This window comes from Accipiter gentilis, chromosome Z (genome assembly GCF_929443795.1).
Source record: "Accipiter gentilis chromosome Z, bAccGen1.1, whole genome shotgun sequence".
NCBI classification, from domain to species: Eukaryota; Metazoa; Chordata; class Aves; order Accipitriformes; family Accipitridae; genus Astur; species Astur gentilis.
In genome coordinates this window covers 26,550,002-26,568,440 of record NC_064919.1, presented here as the reverse complement: position 1 = coordinate 26,568,440, position 18,439 = coordinate 26,550,002, and the positions used below count along the sequence as shown (strand labels likewise).

At 36.7% G+C, this 18,439-nt stretch overlaps 1 protein-coding gene across 13 annotated transcripts in view; it reads left to right on the top strand.

The window, feature by feature from the left end:
• The window catches only part of FER (FER tyrosine kinase), a 196,723-nt gene that overhangs the window by 139,116 nt on the left and 39,168 nt on the right, over window positions 1–18,439 (top strand). For 12 of the 13 annotated variants that reach the window (XM_049795612.1, XM_049795617.1, XM_049795618.1 and 9 more), the window contains one exon: window positions 4,767–4,890. In XM_049795612.1, coding sequence (XP_049651569.1) covers window positions 4,767–4,890 — 124 coding nt within the window. Of the gene's footprint in view, window positions 1–4,766; window positions 4,891–8,064; window positions 8,095–18,439 lie in introns of those variants that run through there. The other variant, XM_049795623.1, reaches the window with a different exon arrangement.

The following is an 18,439-nucleotide window of genomic DNA, read 5'->3' as shown; positions in this document are numbered from 1 at the left end:
CCAAAACAGGGAGTCGATTTCTGCTTGGTGATAATACTATAATGGTCTAATTATTTCTGTAATACTTAGAGTGGTTGGAGCAAACCTCATTTCCTGCTGCTGTTGTGTGCCATTAACTGGAGTAACAAGTAGCCCTGTAGAACACAATGGAAATTCCACATATAAGAGAAAGCATTACTTACTATTGTGTACTTATCTAGTTTTGTTTCAGTTGTTTCATAGCCTTAATTGGTCTGTTAATTTCATTTCTATCAGCAGTTATTGTATTGGAGATAATGCTCTGACACTATAGGCTGCAAATAGTGAATTAGGGTGTTTTATATTTAAACTTGTTTTAAGCACATTAAAATATTATGTAGCCCTCTACACTGAAGGGTTTGTAGTGAAATCCTCTTTAACTCAGATTTGAAGGTATTCATGTGGATGCTTTCCTTTGAAGATGAATAGCTGGAGCATTGGCCACAGTAGACAGTAAAAGTCAGAATTTACTAGTAATTCTGTTAGTTAAAGGACAGACACTTAAGCCTATGTTGGTATCACAATGATGAGCATAATCTGATTGAACCTTAAGTTACATATCTTGCACAGAATGAGATGTATATCACTATGCTCTTCTATTTTGTCTGCAACTAATAGTGCTTTCAAATCAATGTTGAACAGAGTATTTAAAAGACATTTTTGTCATCTCTGTGCAAGGACAGATACAAGAAAACAGAACTGCTAGTGAAAACATAACTTTTGCTGACTTTTTTCACTGTTGAGACTCTGAGACAGATTAAGATAATTTTAATAAAACTGTGTTTTGGTGACAGGCATAAAATACACTGTATACAGCTCGAGTATACTGTGCTGGTTGTGCTCAAAACTCTAGAAGTTCATACTGTACATGCCAAACACTGAAAATTAGCAGGTCTAAATCATTTCCTGATGGTATGATTGCATTGGGAAGTTACAGGCTTGTGCTCTGCGAGTTTCACATACTCTGATGTAAGGAACTGAGCAGTTTTTAATCCTGTCCAGAAATGAACTGATGAAAATTAGGATCTTAATCTGATTGCCTGAGCATATTAGAAACAAATTTATAACATGTATTGTTTCTAATTTTTTTAATGGATATGGTTAGCTTTTCTTTTGATACCTTGTTATCTTTAATGGCTTGTTATTTGAGAACAGATTTTTTACTGTTGATTATGGAGAGCAGTAACTCATTTGTAGAAAGAGTTTATACAAATTGTGAGGAATATGAATTTAGATTCACACCAATGTTGTTATAACGCTTTTTATAAATAGACCTTTCTTACTTAGAACTTGTTCCTTCACTTTTAGTATGGCTATGTGAGAAGGTATCTTGGTGGGGTTTTTTGTGTATCAAACTAAGCTTATCTGTCTTTTCAGTTCTTCATGCAGTAAGTTGTTAGAAATTCTCAGTCTTCAATTTTGGAACATTGGTTGATCAAGGGTAGGGGTTTTTTTAGGATGGTCTTATATGTTTTTTCTGTAAGCTTCCTTGATTTGCTGTTGTCATTCAAGTAATGCCACAATTTGTCAAGATTGGAAGACTTTCACGTTTATAAAGGCATATAATCATACTTACTAATTAAAAGATGATTCCTACGTACAGAGCAGTGAGTTCTCAATATATAAACAAAATTATTTTCATTAGCTTGTTTTTATGTATTGGAGGGGGGAATTGCTTCAAAATTATTGTTAACTGTCTGCTATAACCAGAATAATTCTGTTCACATGTGTAAGAAATTACACATACTTCAATGGAGTGTTTATCTTCCTTCTCTCTGGCAATACCTATTTTTTGCCAGTTACCAGACTATGTCAGTAACCTCAGTTTAAAGGAAAGGCAATTGTTACCCAGTCCAGTTTGCAATAGTATTCTGTTCTTTTAAGATTCATCAGAATTTAAAATTCAGTACCCCAAGATTCACCCAGTCAGGCTTTGGAGATTTAATGTGTGTAACTATCTTTCGTAAAACAGAAGGTATTTCAAACTGGCTTTAGAGTCAAGGGCATCCAGTCAGCTCCTGATTTTCCATCTGTGTGTTACCCAGCATGGGAGTAAAGGTCATTGTGGGCTCCGTGCATGCCAGCAGCACTATTGGTGTACTTGGGATGCAGTATTTGCTTGCTCACCTGGGGGGTTCTGGTTGGCCCAACACGAGAGCATTCACTGCTTCGTGAGTAAAAAAGATCACTCACCTTTGCTTTCATCCTTGCACTTTAACAATGTGTTCTGGCAGTCTAATTTTAAATACATAGATGATCCATAGTTTTGGATTATGTGGTTGATACAAACCCTTTGTTACTCTTACAAATTGAAAATAGACTATATATGCCCTAAACACACTCTATTTTGCTGTTACGTGCACTGCTTTTTAAAAACTGCCAGAAATTTGTCACTCAAGAAAGAATGTATTGGATAATTATATTCACCTATTTAATTAGAACATTAAGAAAATTGGAGGTTCGTAACTAGTGATGTACCCCAGGGGTCAGTACTGGGTCCAATACCGTTTCACGTCTTCATTAATGATCTGGATGGTGGAGCAGAGTGTACTCTCAGAATATTTGCTAATGACACAAAACTGGGAGGAAGGGCCGATAACCAGTCCTGCTGCCATCCAGAGGGACCTGGACAGGTTGGAGAAATGGGCTGACAGGAACCTCATGAAGTTCAACAAGGAGAAGTGCAAAGTCCTGCACCTGGGGAGGAACAACCCCAGGCACCAGTATATGCTGGGGCTGCCCAGCTGGAAACCAGCTTGGCAGATAAGGACCTGGGGGTCCTGGTGGACACCAAGTTGAACGCGCACTAGCAATGTGTCCTTGCAGCAAAGAGGGTTAATGGTATCCTGGACTGCATTAGAAGTGTTGCCAGCAGATCGAGGGAGGTGATTCTTCCCCTCTGCTCAGCACAGTTGAGGCTACTCTTGGAGTACTGTGTCCAGTTCTGGTCTCCCCAGTACAAGAGAGACGTGGACATACTGGAGATAGTCCCACAAAGGGCCATCAAGATGGTGAAGGGACTGGAGCATCTCTCCTGTGAGGACAGGCTGAGAGAGCTGGGACTGCTCAGCCTGGAGAAGAGAAGGCTTGGGAGGATCTCATCAATGCATATAAACACCTGCAGGGAGGGTGCCAAGAGGATGGAGCCAGGCTCTTGTCAGTGGTGCCCAGTGACAGGACCAGAGGCAGTGGGCACGGACTGAAACACAGGAGGTTCCCTCTGAACATCAGGAAACACTCTCACTGTCAGGGTGACCGAGCTCTGGCACAGGTGGCCCAGGGAGGTTGTGGAATCTCCCTCCCTGGAGATATGCAAAAGCCATCTGGGAATGGTCCTGGGCACTCAGCTCTAGGTGATCCTGCTTGAGCAGGGCGTTGGAGCAGATGACATCCAGAGGTCCCTGTCAACCTCAACTATTATATGATTCTGTGAAAATAGAGGGTTTTCTGGCTTTCCTGTAAAATTACTGTTTACAAAAAAAGGAATCAAGCAAAAATTGAATCAGTGGGTTTTATTTATGGTTTATCAGGTGTTTATTTTCTGGGAGTTTTCATTAAGGGACACCCCATAAAGCCATCATATCCAGATCATTTGTACTAAAAGCAAGATGAATAAACAAAGCAGTTGGCCGTTAAAGTGCTAATCCAGTTTACAGTTACTCCAACTTAATATTTGAAGGGTATTGGAGTTACACTTCATAACCACATACTTTTTTCTTTAATATTTTCTGATTTTATTTCTTACAATATCAAATATAAATAGAAATGGCCTCCTAAGAAAATCCCATATGAAACTTTTAATATATAGTGTCTTCTCACCCTGCTAAGAAAGGCAGTACATAAAATTGTGTAACAGTATATTATTTGCAAAGTTACAAGAAACAAAGACTGGAGCAATGGCTGGCTACACACTAACAAATAAATACTCTGATGTGGAAAGCTCCACCATGTTGATTTTTTTGTCCTTGCCTGCAACAATAAAATGTATTTTAGAAAAAAATCTTTATTAATAGAGTTATATCAATCAGAATGTGGCATTGCAGTGCTAATATAATGTCTCTTCTGCTTATCATTGCTCTAAATTAGTTCTTCAGAAACTTTTTTACAAACACAAATTCCCTTTTGGAAATCCTCCACGCTGACCCCTTCTCCTCCTCAGACAACAGGACAGCAACTTTGTTCCTCCAAGAAAGAAGCCTGTGAAGTCACAGTAATAGTTGTTTATGTTCAACTGCCAGTGTCGAATAGGCAGTTAACATTGCCCAAGAAGTAAAACACTTTTTTACCCCTCCAAACACATCAGTGTAGAATTGAAGAAACACCACTGCAAATGATCAATTAAAAATTAATTACTCTCATGTAACTAATAGGATCTAACCTCTTTATTCACAATTTTTATAAACACCTACAGCAACCATTCTGTGATTAGAGAAATGTATTTATCACAAATTATCAATCATTTTTGTCAACAATTTTCATATAAGTCTGTATTTAATGTACACTGGTGAAGATTTTGGGTATATCAAAAACATGGTGTGCAGCTTTCACTTTTAAGCACCTCGTATTTAAGGGGAGTTAGGGAAACTGCATTTTGAAAGATGAGTTCCTTCCTTTTTCTTAGGCTAGCTTCAAACTGGCAGGTTGAGGAGAGCATCTAATAGCTGCATTTTGTTTGGTCTCATACCCCTAATGAGAGATAAATGTGAGTATCCTGTCTGTTGTGTCTTACTGTCCATCTGTTTTTCTAGGAGGTGATTTCCTGTCCTTTTTAAGAAAAAAGAAGGATGAGCTAAAAACGAAACAGTTGGTAAAATTTTCATTAGATGCTGCTTCTGGTATGGCATATCTTGAATCTAAAAACTGTATACATAGGTAAGGAAGATTTTTTTTTCTCACTATTGTAATTTGGATCATTGGAAATGCTAGCTCTTAAGTGTATATGGTGCTTATTATCAACAGGAGTGACCCCTACGATTTAAAAAAAAAAGACTACACTTTTTCTGAAAGAAGGTCATTATTGCTTGTCTAATTCAAAACTGTTCTGTTCATTTGGGTAAAAATAAGTATTACATTATTTGATCTGTATAGTTTGTTGCTATTAATGCGAGTTAAAAATTATTTTTTTCAGCATAATAATTTGCATTATAAGGAGCATAATTCGTATGGTGACAATGTATCATGGCAAAAAGCAATCTGTGAGGCTTATAGCCTGTCTGAAATTTACACATACTTGCGTGGCCAACAAAGAAGTTAAGTTACATTTGATGTGTGTTTCAGAAGAATCCACGGGTTTCTCATATAATAAAGGGAGAAAAACTAGAATTCTGTATGTTAAAATATTAATTGCCTGGACTGATTTCTCTCAAATATAGAAGATTATCAGGCATTATGCTCTTGGAGTACCTTATTTCTGTTCCTACTGTTCCTTTTTGTTGTTTCTCATCCAGTTTGATTGTGCCATGATGCTGCACACTCTAGACTCAGTTTGTGTCAAAGGAAACGTACTTAATTGCCACCTATTTTTCTCTGAGAATATCACAGTATATACCCTGCTACAATGATATAGCTGAAATATGAGAAATAAACATGATGATAACCCACTTTACAGAAAAATTATGAAGAACAAGTTTTCATTTGTAATATTGATGACTTCTGCTTTGTGTTGTAGAACATTTGTAGGTGAACTGTGTGCCACTTCACTTACATACTCAGGCCATTTGATATTTAGCACTGTTCTGATGAATGCTGTTATTGGAGTCCTGAGTAGCATTTCTCTTAGATTTTTATCAACAGTGAATAGTTTGGCTGCAATCATGCCGGTCAAGCAGTAGATTTATCTTTAAAAACATTCTTTCAACAAGAGTAAGCTCAAAACCTATTTATAAAAGCTTACAGTATTGTTGTAAGTGTCATTTATGTATCTTTTGCTCTTTTTTGTGTTCAACTTGATATAAGGAAGCTTAAATGGAATAGTAATCTTATGCTGTTTCCAAAACGTGGAAAATTATTCTGAAACACTAATTGAAACACTTCTGCAAGATCATGATATATAAGAAACACGAAATTAAAAAACCTAACTCACGGTATAAAACTATGGAATATTCCTTTGGGGAAATCCCAGAGAAGTATTGTAAGCACCGTGGGGAAAAATAAGATTAAAGTCCCAGCATTCTGTCATGGTAGAATGTGTTTCAGCCTGGCTCTGTTTGCCAAGAAAATAACAGCATAAAAATCAGAGCAAGTAACAGCATTAGTGATTTACACTAGCCTCATAAATGCTCTGGTGTTTAATAATTTCTGTAACTGTCAGATCAATGTTAAATCAGAAATGCCTGTTTACAACTCCTGTGTTCTTAGAAAATAAAACCAAGGGGAAAAGTAATAGCTGAATAACTAAAATTTACTATTATTATTGTGTAATGTCTTAGCTGGTAATTGCAATTACTGAAAAAAGAATATGGTATTTATCCCTTAAATGCTAGTGCGATGCAAAATAAAAATTTTAGAAACAATTTTTTTTGAAGAAGTGCTCCCCCCCCCTGTTGTTTTTTTTTTTTTTAACTCTGGAAAAAAGGGTATCCTTGCTCATCTATGTGGATTAGTACTGTTCTAACTACTGTAGATGACAGTGTGTCTTCAGTGTATCTCAGGGCTGGTGGTTAGCGGTGAATAGAAACAGCTAAGGTGTGTTTACAAGGCTAATGGTGATTCAAAGAATGTATTTCAGTGAGACGATATATGTAGCTATATCTTACCGTATGAAGATTTCATTGTTTCATTGTTTTCAGTTAGAAAGCTGAATACAAATGTCATATAGATCTCAAGTCAGGAAAAATAGCTGTAATCTGATGTGCTTTGTTAGTGCCATAGACTTGCCAATGCACACAAGCCTGGGTTACACATACTATGGTACAAGTAGTAAGAAAAGTTCTTTCCCGCTATTTACTTTCTAACTTTCAAAATCTTCACAAAATGTGTTTATTATTATCACAGATTGTCAGGAGGTTATCAGAGAGCACTACCACTTTCCTTAAAGGCAGAAACAAAATTTTTATTAAACCTATCCTGAAGAAGACTACCGCTTTAAAGCGTAACCAAGCAGGCAAACAGTATCTTCAGGAAAACCGCTTACTTTTATGAAACACAGAGGTTAATAAATCAAAATATGCATTTCCAGTATTATTTTACCAATCTTATTTTCTGGGATATTCAAGATTATTTTTGCATTTATGTGGCTGGCCATAATATGTGCTTACTATATTTGTGAGATAATTCTTCTGAATTTGGTAGGTAAACGTAATGAATATTTCTGGATCAGGACAACAACCAACCAAGTTTGGTGATTTCAGCAGTAATGATAGAGGGACTTCTGGGTGGGGCTTTTTGAGTTAGTAATACAGGTTAATTGGCAAATCCTTAATCTTAAGAAAGTAGCCCGTGAAGTTTTAAAATGTGTTTTACCAAAGGCTAAACTGCATTTTAGTAGGATTAGCATACATAAAATCTTCCTAGGTCTATTCCCTGTTTGAGGAGTTTGAGCATTTATCCAGAATTTCTGGGCACCCTGTGGGGTGGCTGGAGATACATTTGTCTGGAAACCCTGTCTGCCACAGTACCACAGAGCATCTGTTGCTTGCTGGGTACTGTGAAGCTGCTGCACACTAGCAGGCGCAACACTCTTGGTGCTGTGCTGCAGGTACACTAAAGAAGGGAATGACAGGCTAGTGGGGAAAAGTCAAACTGTCTCGTGCTTTGTAAGCAAGCCTTTAGGTGTTCAGGACTCAGAACCCCACTAGAGTTTCAGCCCCCCCTTGCCCAAGCACTGAAGGTGCAGCTATGTGACTGCATGGTCTGTACAAGGAATTTGGGAGCCCTTGTTCCCTCCTTTTTAGGTCAGGTAAGACAAATTAGCCAAAGGTAAATTTAAAGTTGAGAGCATGTAGATTAGAATAGAACAATTTAATTCATTGTAAGAAGAAGTTTTAGCACTATGTAAAAAAATAGTAATTTTTTTGAAAGAACAATAAACTTGTTCTTTTTTGTCAGAAACTTCATCAACTGAAAGTGGTTCTCAGATAAAAAAAAGGTAAGAAAATTAACTAGAGAGAAAATGAACTAAGCAGCATAATGTTTTTTATTTTGTTTAAAAGTCTATAGGCTTTGATTACTACTGCTTAAGAAGGATCAGTAATATATAATTAGAAATAGTCTATTATGTAGGTTGCAACAAACCAGAATTGTTTTGCTTCATGCTATTGTTTTTCTGTAGTATTCTATTTGTTGTCTTAAAGATTTGTTCAGAATCCTCACATTTTTTTAGCAATTTAGGTGACCATAATTTAGTACCATATGTATTTGACTTGATGTTAATGTGAAACTAAAGGCTTCTCAGCAGTTTATTAAATTTTTTTCTTAATGCCACTTTGTAGTTGTAGCTGCACTAGCTATACTTAGCTTTTTTATTTTAAAATTCTACATAAATCTGTACTGGCTTTCTGAAATTGCTATTTGAGTCATACTTTGACTTAGCCTTTCAGTACTGAGGCCACTGCAACAACTAATCTCCTCTTTTGTTTTCTATTTTTGTGTGTGCTATGGTGTTTCAGTAGGTGCAAATATAAAGTTAAAATTTGTCAGACTTAGAATGCTTAATGCATGTGAGTGATTATTTGATTGGCTTTTTCATCTCCTCTAGCATCCAGATATCACTTGCTCTTTGCTCTCTCTTTGTTCTGTTAAAAGAGCAGAAATGAGTGGGCTTAAAGAGAACAAAAAAAAAAAACTGCATAGAAAGTTGTTATTAAAAGAAATAAGAAGAGTGGTTGAACATATACAGAAGAATGTAGTCATTTCATCTCCATTTCATTAAGATGAGGTTGAAGAATTGTTTCTTGCTTTTCATTTTTACCATATGCTATTGTTTAGATAGTTCCATTTTTTCTGTTAATTAGAAATACAAGATAAGGAGGAAGATGTGAAAATTTCAGTTGGTTCAATAGGCATTTATGAGTGGTCTTCTCTTCCAGTATTTGATTTGCATGTGATGAATGCATTTTTACCATAATTTATTTTTAGTTTCCAAACCAGTCCTGTGGGAGTATAGGAGAGAAGCTGCAACTACCCGATTCAGAGAATTTGAACATGCCTATTGTTTGTTTTATTTTCCCCTCTCTTTACCACCATCATTTTGGAATGAAAATAATTCAAATTATGGTAGAATTCAGTTGGAAAAATATTTTAATACTGAGAGAAGCAATTATGTGTAGGGGTTCCTCTGTTTTTATCATTTGATGGTCAGTACAACCTTTCAAAATCAGAGACAGGTCTTTAAAATATTTCTGTGTGGAAAATTGTGTACAAGTAATACATATATAATTCTCTGAAACTAGCAGAAATATTTTTCTTTTTTTCAGTTAGCTATTGTGCTCCTTAATAGCGTTCTGCACAGTTTCAGTGCTTTACTTGAGAAGTAGATTGATTTTTACCTTGTTTAAGAGCTTTTACAAATACATTAAGAACCAGTTTATTTTTTTAAATAATTTAATGTGAACCTCGTGAGGTTCAACAAGGCCAAGTGCAACGTCCTGCACATGGGTCAGGGCAACCCCCGGTATCAATACAGGCTGAGAGATGAAGGGATTGAGAGCAGAGGAGAAGGACTTGAGGGTGATGGTGGGTGAAAAGCTGGACATGAGCCGGCAATGTGCACTTGCAGCCCAGAAAGCTGATTGTATCCTGGGCTGCATCAAAAGAAGAGTTACCAGCAGGTTGAGAGAGGTGATTCTCCCCCGCTGCTTTGCTCTGGTGAGACCCCACCTGGAGTACTGTGTTCAGCTCTGGGGCCCCCAGCATAAGAAGGACATGGACCTGTTGGAGTGAGTCCAGAGGAGGTCCACAAAGACAATCAGAGAGCTGGAACACCTCTGCTATGAAGAAAGGCTGAGAGGGTTGGAGTTGTTCAGCCTGGAAAAGAGAAGGCTCCGGGGAGACCTTGTTGTGGCTTTTTGCTATATGAAGAGGGCTTATAAGAAAGAGGGACAAATACTTTTTTACCTGTAGTGGCAGGTAGCAACAGGACAAGGGGCAGCGATTTTAAACTAAAAGAGGTTTATATTGAACATAAGAAGTTTTTTACAGTGAGGTTGGTGAGACCCTGGAACAGGTTTCCCAGAGAGGTTGTGGATCCCCCATCCCTGGAAGAGTTCAAGGCCAGGTTGGATGGGGCTTTGAGCAACCTGGTCTAGTGGAAATTGTCCCTGCCCATGGCAGGGGGGCTGGAACTAGAGGATCTGGAAGGTCCCTTCCAACCCAAACCATTCTGTGATTAAACAAATTTGAAGATGGAATATTAGGAGAGAGTTATAATAAAAGTTAGAATCTTAGAAGTGATCAATTAATAAACATTCCCTATGTCAGTTTTTCACTAAAGTTACCAGCAGTAGCCTTCAACTATGTATCTGCCAAATGTTAGATTCAAATGACTTGTTTTCAATATGTGCCTATGTGTGTGAGAAGATACGGACTATCTGCATTCAAGGCATTTTCCTTAGTCAAATTTTCCTTTGCAGTTATGTTCTGGAAGTCTCCCATGTTCTGAATTAAAGAAGATGAGTTCATTTGTAAGGTGATCATGTTCTGTGGTCCAGCTCTTCCATTATTAGTCATATTACTACTGCTTCTTTTTACCTTAGTTTTCTAGCCCTTACAAACCCCACATGAAATTAGAAGTCGCTGTTTTGGCTTCATGCTATGAAGTCCTGGCTCTGTTGATGTTAATTCTGGATTTCTGTAGTTTCCATTAGGTATATACCATTTAAATTAATTACATATAAATTACTAGGAAATACTTGCTTCCCTGTTACTAATCTAGTTTACATGATCTGCTCTCCTCCCAGAACTATTTTTCATCTTCAGTCTGGTAACTACTAATGTAAAGAATTTTGGGAAGAAGTGTCAGAACTCTTTCATAACCATGAATGCCATAAGAACTACACTAAACAGTTAAGTTAGTCTTTCCTTTCCTGTGAATCTTCTGTTTCTTCCTGGGACAATAGTTCAGCTACCACAAAAAAGATGAAAAGCGATCCTCTTCAATTTAGCATAGGTGCTGTTTAGTTTAGTGTGTCAGTAGTGATTCAAGTCTCCTGGGAGCAAGAGAGTGATGATTTAGCTTCAGAACCAAGCAGGTCTCCTTCCTAAGGAGAGGGAAGAACCTGCCTGCTTGATTTCTCTACCTAAATCCAGTGGAAGACAGGATGTAAATACTTGCCTGTGCCTGCTTTTGGCTGGCTCCAAGCAATTCAGTGCTCAGTGGAATGGCTGCTTTGGTTGTGTTCCGAAGTAGCTTGTTCTCCTTGAGCACAACACGTTTCTCTGAATACTGTGTTTCCTCCTGGGCAATTGCAATACTTAGGACCCCTGTTGTAGTTTCTGTAATTTTCTGTGCTGGTGATGACTTATGAAGAAAGACTACATTTTGATTGAATGAGTTTGCCTTTCTGTAAACTAGGTGGACTGTAGTGCAATGATTAATTTCCCATTATTAATTAGCTTTTTATGATTCATTCAGAACTGCATGTATAAAATTAAGTGATGATGTGAGATTCCATTGCTATAGCTTTCTTTCACAGAAAATATTTAATCAATTATTGCTGAATCAAAAAATTCTGTACTGTTGTGTCAATAATAATCATGCTTCAATGAATAAGTCTTTCAGAGAATTATTGTCAATAGTATAGTTGAAATGCCACATAGATGTAATGAATAATCATAATTTCAAGCCTTATTTGTAAGATGATGTCTCTGCTTTATATAGAAGGATGTTTCCAAGCATGTTTTTTACAATACGAACGTTCGAAATACTTCCATTCTATTTAAAGTTAAAACCACAAATGGGAACTTTGATGAAGAACTGTTAGCTTCTGCAGCCCACTTCATATAGATATGTTGTTAGTGTTACAAAAAAAAGCCACCAAAATTTATTCTGTCATATCTATAAAATAATTTTTAGTCAAACTTTGAATCTGATTGGCACGTTACAGTACCATGTATTGAGCTTTTATTTCTTAATATGGATGTGCTTTATGCAACCTTCTGTGTTCCCTCTTGAATAGTAAGCTTTTTTCCACTAAAATCAGTATTTCCACTGACTATATTAAATTATAAAGATAGTGTGCAATTATAGCATTGCAGGTTTTATACGGGTTATTATTTTTATTTGGTCTACTGCTCCGAGGAGGTACTAATGGAAGAACCATTACAAATGCATAGCATTTATTTGGACAAATTATCCAGATTGCAATTATACAGGAAGACTGCAGAAGCCCTCCTTCTCCCAGCTCTGTTATGGGTAGCTGAAGATCTGACTGCTGACTGTTTAAAAAAACTTAAGTTCAAAGAGCAGCTCTTGGGAGTCCTCTTTGTGGCTGAGCACATTAAGGAAATGTTGACTGTTGCCAAAACAGTGCTGCTCCTCCTCTCGCAGTGCTGCTTGGCACTCTGCTTTTAATGCAGGAAGGGAGTGCTGCGCCAGTCTTAAGGCTGTGGTGTTTGCTGATACTCTGCTAGTGCTGTACCAAGGCACTTGGAGTCTTCAGCCTGTCTCTGTGCTCCAAGGGTGCAATGCTGTTGAAGTAGTCAGCCTGCACAAGATCCTTTTTTCATCAGTAACCATTAAAACTGCATTCCAGACCATAAAGTAGGAGTAGCCTGCACATGGGTTGAGGCAATCCCAAGTACAAATACAGACTGGGGGATGAGTGAATTGAGAGCAGCCCTGAAGAGAAGGACTTGGGTGTGTTGGTTGACGAGAAGCTCAACGTGACATGGCAGTGTTTGCTTGCAGCCCAGAAAGCCAACCATTATCCTGGGCTGCATCAAAAGCAATGTGATCAGCAGGTCAAGGGAGGTGATTCTCCCCCTCTACTCTGCTCTGCTTTCCTGAGACCCCCACCTGGAGTGGTGTGTTCAGCTTTGACACCCCCAACATAAGAAGAACAGGGACCTGTTGGACCAAGTCCAGAGGAGGGACACAAAGGTGATCAGAGGGCTGGAGCATCTACCCTACGAAGACAGGCTGAGAGAATTGGGGGTGTTCAGCCTGGAGAAGAGAAGTCTCTGGGGACACCTTACAGCAGCCTTCCAGTACCTAAAGGGGGCCTACAAGAAAGCCCGAGAGGGACTTTTTACAAGGGCAGGTAGTGATAGGAGAAGGGGTAATGGTTTTTAACTGAAAGAGGGTAGATTTAGATTGGATGTAAGGAAGTTCTTGACTATGAGGGTGGTGAGGCACTGGAACAGGCTGCTCAGAGAGGCTGTGGATGCCCCATCCCTGGAAGTGTTCAAGGCCAGGTTGGATGGGGCTGTGAGCAACCTGGTCTAGTGGAAGGTGTCCCTGCCTATGGCAGGGGGGCTGGAACTAGATGGTCTTTAAGGTCCCTTCCAACCCAAACCATTCTACGATTCTATGAACATTTATCAATATAAATGTGTCAGTGCTTTCAAATGCTCCAGGAAATTGTTTTTGATAGTTTTCACACTACTGTGTTTCTTCATAGTTTTCACACTACTGTGTTTCTTCAAAATGTGTATTCCCAACCCTAAAGTAACTAATACAGTGCTCTTCAACTGCTGTCATCTAGGAGGAGAGACAGGTGAACACTGCTACGTTTCACTCTGCTTGCCATATAGGAATAGATTAGAGTATTATGTACCAGGTTTTAACTTTTAAAAATAGATTTTCAAGGTGGTTTTTTTCTGCAATTTGCAGTTGTCTCCACTGTCACATTGCTAAATGTGGTTTGATCCTAGGGAAATGGATTTACAGTTAAAGTTGAATCAGTTTTGAATTGGTACTTCTGTTTGTCTGAAATGTTATTTGAGTAACATGATTATTTTGTTCTTTAATGAGCTTGTATGATTCTGATCTGAAAGTATTAAGGAAAAAAACAGTGAAAATGTTAAATATCCAAACTCATTAAATTAGATATTACAAATATTGTATCCTTTAAGCTCATTATAATAAATTAGAGAGATTATTGAATTCTAAGTATGCTGTAATGTAAGTGGATATGAACTATGATGAAGAGCTGCTTCTGAATAAAAATCTATAATCTGTTTCCTTAAGCTATTGAATTCTGTCATGGCTGAATAACAAAAGATTTTAAAAGGGGGAGGAATACAATTTTTCTTTGCGAACTCTGTGTATTTGTTGTAGAGGTTGATACTGCTTCCCCATGTGTGCTTTATTTGAAATTCACCCCAACCTCTATTAAAAACAAATTAGAGATCTCAGATTTAGCTCTGCCACAGCTGCAGAAGGCTTGTAATTAGGGTAACAGATGCATGGATTTGAATGGTTAGAGGATGATATAAGAAATGGCTGAATACATTTTTGTTTACTGTAAATCTCAACATATCATGCTATCTCAATAAGGCCATGCTGTCTTTCATATATTCCTGAATTATGCTCAGTGCAGTTCTGTTACCAGAGGTGTCAGTGGTCACAGTATGTAGGAAATTTATATTTGAATTGTGGTTTCCTAGTGTTATTGTGTTACATAAATAAGCAGTAGATTACACATAAGATTATATTAACCTAATAATTGGCACATTAATGATAGAACTGGAAATTATGTTGTTGTCTTTTTTTTTTTTTAAGAATAACATATTGCTTCATTCAGCTGCTGTTAGGACAGATTTTGTGTGCCATTGGGAATTTCCAGCACCAATTATTTCTACCATTTTCTACTCTTCTTTTTAAATATTAAATTCTAAGGCATCTATTAATACAAGTGCAAAACAAAGTTGTTGTTTAACTGTGGTCTTTCTGAGGGTAATATTAATAATTAATAGTTTCCAGAGGCCAGTTTACTGTAGGATATTAGATGCTGCTGTTTCTCAGTTTGGAATGGTTAATTGAAGTTTCTTCATATGAAATAAATAAAGAGAAAATAACTTTTTCTTTCTATGATTGAATTTTCTTTTGATAAGGCAGTTATAACATTTCATCTTATTTAGTTGAAATTTCCTTTAGGTTTCATCTTATATCTAACCAACACAGAATCTGTGTATCAGCTGAATGGCTTCAGAGGTAATCCAGTATGATTAGCCAAAGATAGTTCTTTATATTAAAGTTTTGAAGTGTCTCTTAAAGGTTTCAAGGAGGTTGATATTTGCATTTTACGGTAAACTTTCCCTAATGCTTCCTATTCAGCCTGTGCTTGAATATCATCCTTTATGTGTTCCCATAAAATGGCAAAAATATCCAATTATTTCAGACCTCTGAGGTTTCAGTATGTCACTTTTCCTAGGATGATGATTTAAAATGTCATGTAGAATTAAACTAAAGGTAGTAATAGATAAATTGTTTGGCATATTACTGCAGAATTATTTTGTAGGTGTAGTTATTTAAAAAAAATGCAATGCCCATACTGACAATAAACTATTGTAATGAAAATACATGTAGTGATGGAATTCACCAATAACTGCTAATACAGAGGAAGCTGAAAATCTATTATTTTTCACTATAGCTAGAAATGTATATCAAGTTCCATTTTTGCTTTCTGTTTTGGTACATCTCATCTTTCAGTTAGCAGTTAGAGGTTAGATTTACCATTAGAAAGTAACTTGTTCATTCTGATCAACTGACTCTGTATTTTTAAGGAACCGTGAGCGTTTCATGTATTTACGTATAATTTATATGTGACCTGAGACCTTAATTTAACACTTGCAGGTTTTGTGCTTCCAAAAGAAAATAATATAGCAGCCTTGATGAATGAAATCCTGTGACTAGGTATGAGAGCAGAACAAAGTTTCCATTCATTCAGACTGCCCATGCCAGCCCACCCCAACTGATGTCTTGTCTTGTCCTGCCAAAGATTTCCTTAGATTTCAGGGCTTCCATGGCCGCTAGAGTTTCTTGGCCTCTCTGCTCTTGTCTTTTCATTAAAGAAACCATAATACATTGTTTACCATGTGGAAAGTGGAAATGACACTCACTGAATTTATATGAAGTTATTATATTAACTGGGAATATTCTTTTGCCTCTTTCTGAACTGGTCTGCATTGAAATGAACAACCTCCCAGAGGTGGTATCTGTAGCTGAAAACATCTATTTTTTACTACCAAAACCCGTTTTCATTTTCTTGAAAGTCCATGGTACTAACTCGGGTTTTGTTACAGGGCGGGGTGGGGGGGAAGGTCATGGCTTGGGTTTTCCATTCAGTGCATTCATGAGCACACTGCCAGACCAAAATTTACTTAACATAACTTCATATGATTAATGAAAATGAGAGTAATAATATTGAATTAATAACATAAGTATTAACATGGTATCCAAGTTCTTTTGTAAATTAAATATTTTGCAGTATTAACTAATTTTAAAGAATTACATCCATATAATCCACATCCTTGTTCTAATGAATAGGTCAGTTTCCTTGTTCAAGAACCTCAATGCCTGAATGATAACATAACTCAAAATCACTGAGATATAAGCTCTGTAATCAGAATATTTGGGGGGAGGGAGCTGTAGGAGTAATTTACAGATGAGAGATGATGGTAACTCTCCAGGCATTTACCCAGTCATTTGTGTGAAGGAATGAGGCTGAGCATGGATCTGGGTATCTGGGCGCACAGAACGCAAAGATGATTTGGCAGCACAAACGAAGGACATGAGAAATCTTTGCTAAGGAACATACATTCTATACAAATATAAAAGGAAATATGCCATTTTTAGTAGAATATTTTGTAAAAAAATGAGCCTAAACACCCTTTTTAAAGTTCCTTTACTTTCTGATGGTCCAGGGCTTCTAGTTCTGAGATTTCATACCTTTCCTTTCCATTGTTCCTACCCTTCCAGGTTTTACTGTATAATTGGCTAAGATGTGAATAAGAAAAAAAAAATTGCAAAAGGAAACTTTCTTAGGAAGGAAATATTATTTGTTCTTGTTATATCATAGATAAAGCACAACTGTTACTAGCTAGCTGGTATTTCTGCTCTTACGTGTTTGAGTGAGTAACAGTGAATCCATTCCCAGAAATCTCAGATAATTGTCTGTTTTTTCTGCCATGCTGAATTCATGTTTGATTCCCAAGGCTCATCAGAGAGTCCAAAAGGACAACGTAAAATATGTGTTCAGAATACTGTGAAATACTGTAGTAAAATATTGTGTATGATGTATATAGTTATGTGATCTGTTCTTTCAGAAGGGTATCTGTTTTATTCTTGTGAGACAGCTGTTCTTGTGTGTAAAACCAAAATAAAGTTCTTGCATTAGAAAACAGTGTTTTATAGACAGTGGGGAGAAAAGTTAAGTGTCAAGCTAATTATAGAATGGTTGGTATTTATTGTAAGAAATCAGAAGAAATTGTTAGGTTATAAACAATTCATAAGAAATTTCAGAGGAGGTTTAGATTTTTTTTCTTGTTATAGAAGATGCATATTATGAAAAAAAATTAATTTTTTTTTGCCTTTGTGGATTTGAGTCAGTGTATCTTTTTCTTATGAGATATCCCTGATACAGAAAATTCCCTCTTAGAAAATGAGTAAGTTTTGCTAGAAATAAAGCAAATGGGCTCAAAGGAAATGTAAGCAAATTTTCTCAGACTCCATCATTCTATTTAAGAGGCTGTAGCATTTTGAGTGTTGTGGTATTGTGCTAGGGTTGTTTTTATTTAACTGCAGCACCACTTTCTTGTTGATAAATACTAGGAAATTAGAAGTATTATTCAGACAAAATCATTTGAATAACATCTTTCTAGAATAATAAATCTACTCACCTCATGAGAGTGACAGGCTCTCTCTCTAAGAAGTGAAAAGTAAAAAATGAGACTACAGGGTATTGAAACTGAGATAAAAATAACATACAGCTAGTGTTTGTGAAAGCTACTGTAGTGATCATAAAGTCATATAGCTTACCTACATAATATAATACTCTCTCTAATCTCATAGTCCTGTTGCAGCAGAGAATAGTGGGTGAAATGTAATTACTTTCTGTGGTAAATGTAAAAAGTTTAGTGACATCTACTGTTTAGAGAAATAATAAGCTTTAAGTTCACAGTCTGTGAATTTCTGTCTTGTTTTATACAAGGTCAATAAAAGCATGTACTCTGGAACTATTGTCAAAGGATATACTATATACTTTATGCAGAAGCAAGTACAGAAAAGAGAATATTATACTTTTGATATGTGTGCAACACTAATTAGGTTGCTATCATCTACACCATCTAGACATTTCTACCTCATATCTTCATTTTAGTTTCAGGGGATTCATTTTTAACAGTTCCACGTTCTCTTAGCTTTCATTACTTCCAACAAAAATTTTAATTTCTGTGACTTACTGTTTCCCTTTTTTTTAATTGAACAAGAAGTTCCAGTATGCTATCAGACATGTTTCTCCAGATTTGCTAGTTTGTGTAGACT